Source organism: Zonotrichia albicollis, chromosome 9 (genome assembly GCF_047830755.1).
Source record: "Zonotrichia albicollis isolate bZonAlb1 chromosome 9, bZonAlb1.hap1, whole genome shotgun sequence".
In the NCBI taxonomy this organism is placed as follows: Eukaryota; Metazoa; Chordata; class Aves; order Passeriformes; family Passerellidae; genus Zonotrichia; species Zonotrichia albicollis.
The window spans coordinates 42126948-42138298 of record NC_133827.1 but is presented as its reverse complement, the minus strand read 5'-3'; the positions used below and the strand labels follow the sequence as shown (position 1 = coordinate 42138298).

The 11351-nt window shown below is 49.8% G+C and overlaps 1 protein-coding gene across 6 annotated transcripts in view; it reads left to right on the top strand.

Moving 5' to 3' along the window:
- Window positions 1-165: 165 nt before the first annotated feature.
- LOC106629950 (uncharacterized) overlaps window positions 166-11351 on the top strand; it is a 53463-nt gene continuing 42277 nt past the window's right edge. For 4 of the 6 annotated variants that reach the window (XM_074547615.1, XM_074547614.1, XM_074547612.1 and 1 more), the window contains exon 1: window positions 170-493. In XM_074547615.1, coding sequence (XP_074403716.1) covers window positions 240-493 — 254 coding nt within the window. In that variant the 5' untranslated portion in view covers window positions 170-239. Of the gene's footprint in view, window positions 494-885; window positions 1113-11351 lie in introns of all 6 variants that reach the window. The other 2 variants (XR_012581703.1, XR_012581702.1) reach the window with 2 other exon arrangements.

Here is an 11351-nt window from a genome sequence, read left to right as displayed (position 1 = left end):
CGCGGGGCGGCGGGCGAGGGCGAGCGGGCAGCGGGCGGGCCGGGGGCGCGGGGCGGGCGGCGGTCCCGGCGGTGCGGCGGCGGAGCGGACCGAGCGCTGCGGCGGCGGCGGCGCGGCCCAGCCCAGCCCTGCGCTGCCGCGCCGGGGGCGGGGGGAGGAGGGGCGCGGCCGGCACCGCCCCCGCGGCCGGGGGGAGCGGGCCGGGGGCCGGGGCGGGGCTGCGGCCGGCGCCGGGACCGATGCCCGGTGCCCTGTGCTCGGTTGCTCGATGCCCGAGCCCGGGGCCGCTCGGCCACTGGCGATTGGTGCGGGCAGTCCCGGCACTGCTGCGGGGGCCGGCCCAGCCCGGCTCGGCGCGGTGGAATTGCGGAGCGGGCGGTGCGGGCTCCTCCCCGCGCCCGGCCGGGACCGCGCGGGGCAGAGCCGCGGCGGGGCCGGAGGTCCGTCCGGCCGCCGCGATGCCCGCACCGGAGGCCGGCAGCGGCCGGGATCGGTGAGTACCGGCGGTGGCGCCGTCCGGCCCCGGGGCTCAGGGAGAGGCGCTGCGCTGCGTGCCCGGCGGGCGAGCCCGGAGCCGGCACGGCCGCGGGGCAGAGCGGTGCCCGCTCCCGTGCACAGACGGAGTGTCCGGCGCCCCGTCCCGCCCGTGCCCCGCCGTGCCCTCGCGGCCCCTGGCAGTCGCTGCATTTGTGCTGTTTGTTGCATCTGCTGAAATCTCAGGTCTGCCTTCGCGCCCCTCGGAGAGGGCTTGCGCCCTGCCTGCCTCGCCCGTGCCCTTCATCCTCCCGGACCTCAGGGATGCGTCCCTGTCTCACACACCAGCATCTGCTACATTTTTTTTCTACAAGGGGTTGTAACTGGTGACTTTGTGGTTTATTGTTCCAGGTTCCACCAAGTCTCTATTGCAATAATTTAGTTCCACATTCTTTACAACACCCGAGGCTGGTGCCATTGGTTTGGTGCACTGATACCGGGCCATGGGCAGGAGGGCTTGGCTGCTCCAAGGCTGTCCTGGGTCGCCGGAGTGTTCACCAGCGCCTTAAGGGTGTGTTTCGTGGCAATTGTTCTGTTTCTCGTAACATTGAAACTGGTGGGGGCTCACCTTGAGCAGGGTGAGTTTGCTTTGTTGGATGACTGTTGTGATTCTTGGGGCAGTGCAGACTGGGGGGATGTGGCCTGGCTGTCCATGTCAGTAGCTTTGTGGCTACAATTCAAGAAGTTAGATCTCATAGCTGAATATGCCAAGGCATAGTATACAATAAATTAATCTGCCTTTTCCTGACCTTTCCTTTACCTTTCCTTTTACCCTTCTTTACCTTAAGTCTCCAGGTATTTATTATGGATACCCCTACAGCACACTTCAGGGTTCCATTGTCATTTAACAACCTAGTTCCGTTGTCATTGCATTGAGTGTTGTTTAGTACTAATCACTTGGAATACTAGATACTTGGAAAACAGCTCATTTGTATCTTTTACCTTAACTCCATAAGGGTTTCTTTTCTCTCTTTTGTTTTCACAGTGCCTTTACCCCTCTGAATTTGGACAGCCATCATCCATGTATCCTAGAAATATTCTTATGTCACTGTATCTACCAATGAGTTACAGTCCTTAAAGTTGCTTTTAGCTTTTAAAATAGCTAAAAAGCTTTTTGTGAAGCTTGACTTGCCTTCATCATCCTACCTCCAGAGATTCCTTCAATGGGAGGGAGAAAATGTTCTCTTCTGTCTGAGAGTGCCATTGAGGGTCGCTTCTCTGTTTACTCCTGGTCTGTAGGAGATCCCAGTTAAACATTCTTACTAGCACAAAATGAAATGTATCCATCTGAAATTAGTGGGAAGCTGATGAGCCCATTATTTTAGAGTTCAACCAAAATATGTTTGATTTTTTGTTGATTGTCTTCAAGTTGCAATAAGGATTCCAAATTGTGTTACTTTAATAAGTTGATTTAATGGATATAGAGACAGACATCTCGTGACCCAGGGGCAGGCCTTGAGGATTTTGGAGCTGCTTATTTGCTATGATTGCCCTTTTATTAATCATCATTATCCTTTGATTAATAAGAGGTGGGCTTCTCTTGGACGGCAGGCTGCTTGGTACAAGCATGCAGGTATCTCACACAAGAACCTGTGGGTTTCCAGGACTTCAGCCAAAGGCCCTCTTGCCTGAAGGGATCTCAGCCTCCAACACGTCTGTCCGTCCCTTGTGCCCAGTGAGCACCTGTGCCCTCCTGAGCGCTTGCAGCCCAGCCTGCAGGGCTGTTTGACAGAGGCAGAGACCCGAGCCTGGCCAGGCTCCGGGGAGGAGCTGCTGCTCCCCCAGTGCAGAGCCATGCCAGGCTGCTGATCCAGGGCCTCTGTGACAGGTGTGTCACCTGTGTGTCACAGTGCAGGGAGGGCCAGGCTGCTGATCCAGGGCCTCTGTGACAGGTGTGTCACCTGCGTGTCACAGTGCAGAGCCACGCCAGGCTGCTGATCCAGGGCCTCTGTGACAGGTGTGTCACCTGCGTGTCACAGTGCAGAGCCACGCCAGGCTGCTGTGTGCTGATCCAGGGCTTGGCCTCTGTGACAGGTGTGTCACCTGTGTGTCACAGTCCAGAGCCACGCCAGGCTGCTGTGTGCTGATCCAGGGCTTGGCCTCTGTGACAGGTGTGTCACCTGCTGATCCAGGGCCAGTGTTTCACCTGCACGTCAGAGACCTGAGCCTGGCCAGGCTCCGGGGAGGAGCTGCTGCTCCCACATCCAGAGCCACGCCAGGCTGCTGATCCAGGGCCTCTGTGACAGGTGTGTCACCTGCGTGTCACAGTCCAGAGAGGGCCAGGCTCTGGGGAGGAGCTGCTGCTCCCCACAGTGCAGAGCCACGCCAGGCTGCTGTGTGCTGATCCAGGGCTTGGCCTCTGTGACAGGTGTGTCACCTGCGTGTCAACCAGTGCAGAGCCACGCCAGGCTGCTGTGTGCTGATCCAGGGTCTCTGTGACAGGTGTGTCACCTGCGCGTCACAGTGCAGGGAGGGCCGGGTAAGATTGCTCCTGCCTCACAGGCAATACTACCTTTTAATAGCTGCACAGACCAGGTGATCAGTGGTGTGAGGGCTGTTTTGGTGTGTGGATTGTCTTAGCCATACAGGGAATACAGACATCTGTTTTGAATGATTTGAATTGGAAAGACCTGCATGGAAGTCTGGGATCTCCTTAACATAAATGGTTGGATCAGAGTAGAGGATTTCACGACTTGGTAGCTCAGCTTCTAGTCGTGTTATTTGTGAACTAACTCTAGTAATATATTTAGAAAGTGAAGTCTAAATTGGGTTGCTATTATTTAATGTTTCAAAGCTACCAGGTAGGTTGTATAATTTGCAGATTCAGCAGTCACGAGTCATGTTTCTGAAAATCATGATTCTTTAATTTTATTTTCACTCTTAGGCGCCTCATTTGGTTGTGTGCTATATACAATTGTTACAATACTGTTTGTGTAGGCACTACTGCAGCAGCACCTTTGAGACTGCTGGGTTTAAGAAAATGAGGGTATGCTCTGTATGTTAAAGGTTGTAAGAGCAGAGATCTTTAGGGTTATTGGGGTTGTTTTTTAGGTTTTTTTTTTGCTATAAGAGTTAAGTGGAATTTGGGACATTTCTGAAGCAAAATATTTATAAATGTATAAAAATATCCTTGTTAAAATTGATAGATATAGTAGGTAATTTTAACATCAGTGCTTAGACTCACATAGGAAATGGACTGCTTTTAAGCTATAGCCTTATAGTAAATAGTTGTGAAATCATAATTTCTTGCATTTTAGTCTCTTCCTACATTTCACCTGATAGTTGTTCTTTCTGGAATTTAATTGCACACTACAGCCACAGCTTGGTAGGATTTTGTGCAGCTTGTAACAATTCCTTGTCTTTTACATCTGTTCAGAACTTTGTCTAAAATTGATGTTTGATCACATCTAAGAAAAAGAATAATTTGGAAGGATTCTAAAGTACTGGCTGTGCTTAACCAGAGTATACTCAGTATTTACAGCTTTGTGAGAAACTTGACTGCTTTTATATTGTTAACAGAAAAACTGAAATTGGCCAAAGACTTGGAGGAGGATTATATTTTGTGAGTAATGTAACTTGGGTTTTTCCATCAGGCCTTATAGCTACCAGCACTGCTGCTGTGCTTGGAAAGATGAGACAGCCAAAGGCAGGACTTCTCTCAATAGGATTGTTTAGGTTGGGAAAGCTTTCTGGGATAATTGAGTCCAACCATTATGATGTCACAGGTCTAACTGTCTTTGACCAAATTACTGTTTTTCACCATTTGAGATGACTGTAACCAGCACTTATGTACAGACGGGAGGGCAGTCAAGCAGCAGCAGAGTGCAGCTGGGCTCCCTTGTGGAGAAAGCCTTGCCAGGGGCCGCAGGGCCGTGCCCTGTGGCGGGGCGATGTGGCGGGGCGATGTGGCCGTGCCCTGCGGCCGGGCGATGTGGCCGTGCCCTGTGGCCGGGCCGTGTGGCCGTGCCCTGTGGCCAGGCGATGTGGCCAGGCCCTGCAGCCGGGCCCTGTGGCCGTGCCCCGCGGCCGTGCCCTGCGGCCGTGCTCCGTGGCCGTGCTCCGTGGCCGTGCCCTGCGGCCGTGCCCTGCGGCCGTGCCATGTGGCCGTGCCATGTGGCCGGGCCCTGCGGCCGTGCTCCGTGGCCGTGCTCCGTGGCCGGGCCCTGCGGCCGTGCCCTGCGGCCGTGCCATGTGGCCGTGCCATGTGGCCGGGCCCTGCGGCCGTGCTCCGTGGCCGTGCTCCGTGGCCGGGCCCTGCGGCCGTGCCCTGCGGCCGTGCCCTGTGGCCGTGCTCCGTGGCCGGGCCCTGCGGCCGTGCCCTGCGGCCGTGCCCTGCGGCCGTGCCCTGTGGCCGTGCCCCGTGGCCGTGCCCCGTGGCCGTGCTCCGTGGCCGTGCCCTGCGGCCGTGCCCTGCGGCCGTGCTCCGTGGCCGTGCTCCGTGGCCGTGCTCCGTGGCCGTGCTCCGTGGCCGTGCCCTGTGGCCGTGCCCTGTGGCCGTGCTCCGTGGCCGTGCTCCGTGGCCGGGCCCTGTGGCCGGGCCCTGTGGCTGTGCCCACCCGGCGCTGCCCCGGTGCCTTCCCCTGCTGACCACGCCGGGCCCTGGCCTCTGTCTCTGCACCACACGTGCTTGTGGAAGGGCAGAGGGAAACAGCAATTCACAAGTGCTACGAGCCTGCGGATTCACTGCTTCTGGCGACAGCCGGGTGCAGTGTGTGTCAGCCTGGTGAGGGCCAGGCTGGGCAGGGTCCTTCCACAGCTACCCAGGGAGGGGACTTGGCTGAAACCCCAATATTGAAGTTGGAGGGAGACGACCCACCTTGCGTTGGTCAGCATCGACTCCACTTTATTCATCAATCAGGCACCTTTTATAACAGTGTTAATTCACTTCATGCATATTGCAAAATCTGAGCTCCTGATAGGCTGTAGAGAAAACTTCAGCTCCTCCTTTTGTTTACAATACCTGAAGTTAGTTTACTGAAACCAAGATCAGTGTTCTCATCCTGATATGGAAGGTTCCCAAAACGTTCATCTCTATTCCCAGACTGACTGTCTGCTCCCAGTAGCAGCCAAGGACAGAACGGTTTGAGAATCTTGTTGTTTATATAGAAGGTGGCTGAGAACCTAATTATTTACAGGATCAAGCCTGGGAAAGGCTGCTTTTACAGCAGGCTTCTATATTTCTTTAAGGCACACTTGAACCAGGCTCTCCACACCCCAGGAAGCTGCCAAAGACTGGGATGAGTGTTAGCTAGAAACAAATTACAAAAATGGCATATTAATGTGTGGAAAGTGTGAAACTAGGTTTAAAAAACATGGTAATTCAAAATGCAACAATCATGAAGACCACAGTAGAGGGTTTTATTGCACAGCTACTACAGCTGTGCATGACGAAGGTGCTGTCCCATGACAGCACAATTGTGGCTGCACTGCAGACAGCCTTGTACAATGGCACTTAAACCATCCAGAAAGTTCTGAAAAAAAGGTGCTTTTCTGGTGTACCTTGCATTGTTTGGATCAATGGTTTAACTCCATGTTAACTCTCTATTATGAGAGTTTCATCTCCTTAGAGGATTTTGGCCTGGTATGGTTTTACCAATAAGATAGCTCAGCAAAACCTTTGTTTTCCTATGTAAGACAGTTATGTAAGCAGTTCTGAGGGGGTTCCCTTGCTTATTCTTTATTTAACCATCAAGTTCAAATGGAACAAACCCACAATGTAACTCTGAAAATCAGACGCAGGAGTAGGGATATGGCTATGTCATATAAGAGCATGAAATTGCTTCTGTTTCAGTGGCTTCCAGAAGTACTTTTAAAATAGGAGGAAGGACATTTCTTTATGGTTTACAGACCAGCCAAAGCACTAAAAAAGATGTCTAAAGTCATGGAACTTTGCTCAACTTTAGGATTTTTAAGGTGAATTTTTTATCTTGCTGAAAAGAAACCTTATTCCTAGAAGTTGAAGTACATTGTATATAAATTCTTACTTGGAGAGGTAGTCTGTGGTTCATAGTGGTGTCTTTGGTGAGTCCCTATAGGAGTAACAAGTACAGAATTATGACACAGCTTTCTGTGCCTCGCAGTTACCAAGCAGTCAGACTTGTCAGTGTGCTTAGATCCTGCAGTATTTTGTTTTGCCCAAAGTCAAACAGAACCCAAATAGGTGACTGCTAACTGTTCAGTTATGAAATAAAGGGTACGAAACTGATTGTGAAATTCATTAAGTTTGTAGATAGCTTGATGCAGTCTTGAATAGGTGTAATCATACTCAGTCTAAGGTCTGTATGTCATTTTGCCCAAACTTGTGGTGACTCATCACATGCCTCTGGCTGTTGCAGTGAGTGAAAGGCTGTGGGGAGGTTAATCTTAAAAGTCAAAACTGAGGCTAAGAAATGCAATAAGAGGGTTGGAGAAGCACAAAGTTAGAGGGAGAGAAAGCAGAAAAGTGGAAAATGAAGCACAGTAAGCACAGGCTCTTGACAGTCATTTTTAAATGGATATTTGTGCAGTGTGGTTGAACAGGGACAGTTAACAATCTTACTGTGGTGTAAAGTCTGAACCTGTGACCTCTGTGCACGCTTCACTGACCACAACAAGAAGTGATAGGAGATGAAAGAGAACAGGGAACTTTTCACAGGCTTCATCTGCTTGGTTTTTTCTCTGTCACAGTTGACTGGTAGAACAAATCTATCATTTTCAGAGCTGGTCTGCATGTTTTCACTGTGCTAGCATGCACCAAGAAGAAAACCCCGTTCTGGCTGTTGTGCTGTGTTGTGATGCATGGCAGGAGCATGGAGACCCTGTCCCCTGGGACACCATGCCAGGCAGCAGCTTTGTCCTGCAGTGTCTTGGTGACAGCCCTGACAGACGGTTCTGTTTTTGTGGCTCACAGTTACTGTAGGTGATTGTTTCTGCACCGCTTTCTGCTGCACATTCAGTCACCCACATGATGCAGCTGGGGAGCTCTGGAGCTTTGTTCAGGGCATTAATTTCTTCATTCAACTTGCTTTCCCTGGTAAGATCTGTAAATGTGTTTGTCTGTGTGTGGTTTCCACCTCTGATCACAAATGATTTTGCTGTTAATGCTTGTTACTTGTTAAAAATCCAAAGGATTTTTGAATCACAGATACATAAATTTATCTATGATACACAATTTCTACCTAATACATTCACTGTCTTCAAAAGCATTTAATAATAATTCTGAAGTCTAAAAAGCCATATCTTCCCAGCAAAACCTTATACTAAATTTTTCTTTAGTCACAAAAAACTTGATCCTAGCTATAAGTAGCAGTCAACTTGCTTGATGTTAGCTCATCAAAGAAGAGTCAGTGTATATTTAATATTTAGAATATTTTGGTGTGAATTTTTGGTAGTTGAAGTACTGCTTAGTTTCATCATGAAGATAACTATTTCTGCCATAGGTGTAGTGCTTTTCTCTCATTTGCATCCACTCAAATAAATATCACATTTTTGGGGAACAAAGTATATGAAAATTGTTCTGCTCAAAGTTGTCTTTGTAATCTTAGAAAAACTGTATTCAGTCTGAAAGTGAAAGTCTAATACTGTGCAACTGGAGAGCAGCCACTCTGGTACGAGTGAAAGGAAATATGAAGAATATAAAAATGGGAGGAGTGGGGAAAAGTAGAAATGAAGAAAGGGGAAAATAGCCTAAGAATGATGCAGTTCCATTTAGAAGGTTTTACCTTCTTTCAAAATAGCTCTCAAGAGACCATAAGTCATGCTGTCTCTCAGCTGAAGTGTTCACTGTGGAAGGGGAGCGTGTGGCCGGCTTGAGGAGCAGAGTCACTGCCGTGGAGCTGGGGCAGCTCCTGCAGCCACGCTCGTGGGCATCCCCAAAGACCGGGGGCGCTTCAGGAGCTCTGATGTTGCTGTGCCCCTGCTTGGGTGGGCAGTGCCCCAGCAGCACTGCTGTGACCGCACAGACAGTGCCTGTGGAGGAAACGTCGGATCCCGGGCAGGGAGCTGTTTTGGAGCAGACGGGTGAGCTATTGCTGTCAGCCTTTACACAGCTGTGAGCAGGGCCATGGTGGTGGTGCTGTGAAGAAGAAGAGTCCAGTCATGTGCTGTGTAACTCGCCATCCTCATGCATCAGTGGTGCTGGCGTGCCTTGAGCCGCTCACCCGCGCGTTTGTTCCCGCCTGCTTTGCATGGGGCCGTTCCCAGTCTGGGCTCAGGTTATGTGAAGACAAATGTGGGACAGATGCATCTAATACAGTTTGTCCGTACTCTGTGTCCAGTTGGCATAGTGCTTTTTAAAGCTTTATGACTCAGGTGGGTTGCATTTAACTAGGACAGTGAAAGGATTCCTTCCATTACAGTCTTCTTTGAAAGTCAAATATAAAATGCGCAATGAAGACCACTTTTCTTAAATGAAGAAGCATGGCTTCCACATGTAAAAAAACTTCCAACGTTACTGCTTTGACTGAACTATCTGAACAGCTGTCCTCTGCTACACAAACCTCCTCCTTGTTTTGGGTAAGAATAGTGTGTGCTTATAGGAGCTGGGACATGCAGCATGGCTTTGTTACAGAGCTAGAAACAGGTGCAGTTCTAGCACTTGCCATTGGGAAAAAACACAGAAGAAGAGAGGAAGGAAATATTAGCACCAGCTAGGCTATTCTGTGTGTGGGTGATAGACACCCATTTTATGTGCTACCATTAGTAGGTGTTTGTGGAGGAGATGGTGACTTGCCAACAAGGGCTCAAGCCATGTATTAAACAGCAAGGGCATTTCAGAGCCATTGATGGCCTGATTTTGGATAGAGGTTAGCAGGGTGCTGGTTCCCTGGATCCAAAGAGAGGAGCCGTGTGGAGGGTGTTGGTGATGGAGCAGGGCCCCCTCTCCCCGCGGTGGGCTCGTGTTTCGGGTTCTGTGCTATGCCTCTGCTTGGCCCAAGGCACCATGGCTTTCAGGTGAAGCCTTTGTGTTTCGGGTGCCGTGCCATGGCCCTGCTTGGCCCAAGGTTCTGCAGCTTTCAGGTGAAGCCTTTGTGTTTCGGGTGCCGTGCCATGCCCCTGCTCGGCCCAAGGCACCGCAGCTTTCAGGTGAAGCCTTTGTGTTTCGGGTGCCGTGCCATGCCCTCGGCTCGGCCCAAGGCACCGCAGCTTTCAGGTGAAGCCTTTGCACGCCCGAAGAGCAGCCCCGCAGTGTCCCTCCGGCCGGCCCGTGTGTGACAGCGCTGCACGCCGGGCTGGCCGCTGCTCCTCGGCCGGCCCCTGAGAATGGCTGCTGGCTTTGCAATGGAAACCTCCCAGCAACTTCCTGGCCCCTGGCACTAGATGGAGCTTCAATCTACTTGCACTTGGAAGTCTGTTAAGTTCAACGACAAGATAAAAATAGAGAAGAATACGTGAAGATATGCGTGCCTGCTGCTACACTTAAAGCGCCTCTTTCCGTGTTTTTAGCAGAGCGGTGTAAATCATAATTTAAATTTAATCTAAATGAAAATTAAACCGTTGCCACAGAATCTGCTTGTTCTAGTGCATGCATTATAATCATTAGCACCCTTTAATGTACTCTCAGGTTCACAGTGGAAGTTACTGTGAGTATATTGGAACTGTGCTGCAGAATTAAGGTAATGCCTGGGCTGGGCTGAATAAAGGTAATACCTTTTCTGAACAACATACCTGGTTATATTTCAGGATGTAGAGAGGATGACCACCCTTTCTGTCTGCTGTGCTCATGCAAGAATACATTTGTATTTTCACTTTGTGCTACCAAAGCTAACATTTCAGAATCATCTGTTTGACGTCACTTCATTTTTCCTCCATGTGTTACCCTTGAAAATACTGAACAAATAAAAACAAACAAAAATGAGCTTTGAAACTGTAGTGTTCATACTTTTCATTTAGCAAGCACCATGTCTCACAGGCCACACACGCATAGCAGAAATTCAGACCATCTTTTCCTTCCACAGGAGTAACTGGAAGTAGATTTAGTTTTGTCCTTGGGTGTCCATGATCTTATCAGCAAGAGACTGGTTTATTCAAAACTTTTGTCCAAGCACTGAAGTAGTCATAAAAGAAACTGAAGTTGGGAACCGAAATGGTGACACTCATAACAGATTTTGTCAGTAAAGCACTGAAGTATTGTTTTTCTGCTTCACTACAAAATCTGACTTTGAATTTCAGTCTTTTTCAGAGGCTTTGTGCCAACCAGCAGGAGGATAGGGACAGGTGGGGTGCCCAGAAGGCCTCAGGAGGGCAGGGAGCATTTGTGGGGTGCCTGGTATGTCCTGCAGAGATTGCATAGAAATTGTCATTGTGTTCTCCTAAAGAAAGCTTTGCTTGTTTTTTTTTCAATAAATCTGTTATTTGCCTCAAGGATGCCTGTTATGCTTGGTCTGGGACATTAGAGGAAGGTCTTTTGAAATCTCACACCTAAATTTTAAAGAGCTATTCTGTTATTTGCCATTGCACTACGTCTGTCACTCTGTAGCCTTCCAGAGAAGTGGAGCTTCAATACTTAATAATTTACAAACTGTTCAACCATTTTGGTTCATCTTGATTTCTCTTCAGTGAACAAATGAGGATATGAGCCAAAATCTTTCATCCCTATCACAGCTGAATATTAGTAGGTGAGCAGACAGTCATTTTGTCATGTTGTTCCCCTCTGTCAGGGACAAAACCACTCCTTGAATACGAGAGACTGAAGCAGGACATGAGTACTGGACTGCCCTGCAGCAACAGGACAGATGTGCTTCCCAGGGTGTTCAGAAGATCTTTTTATGGATCTCTTAAGACTGTAGTCACAGAAACATGGGCACTTGGGAGTTGAGGCAGCTGGCAAACAGGAATGC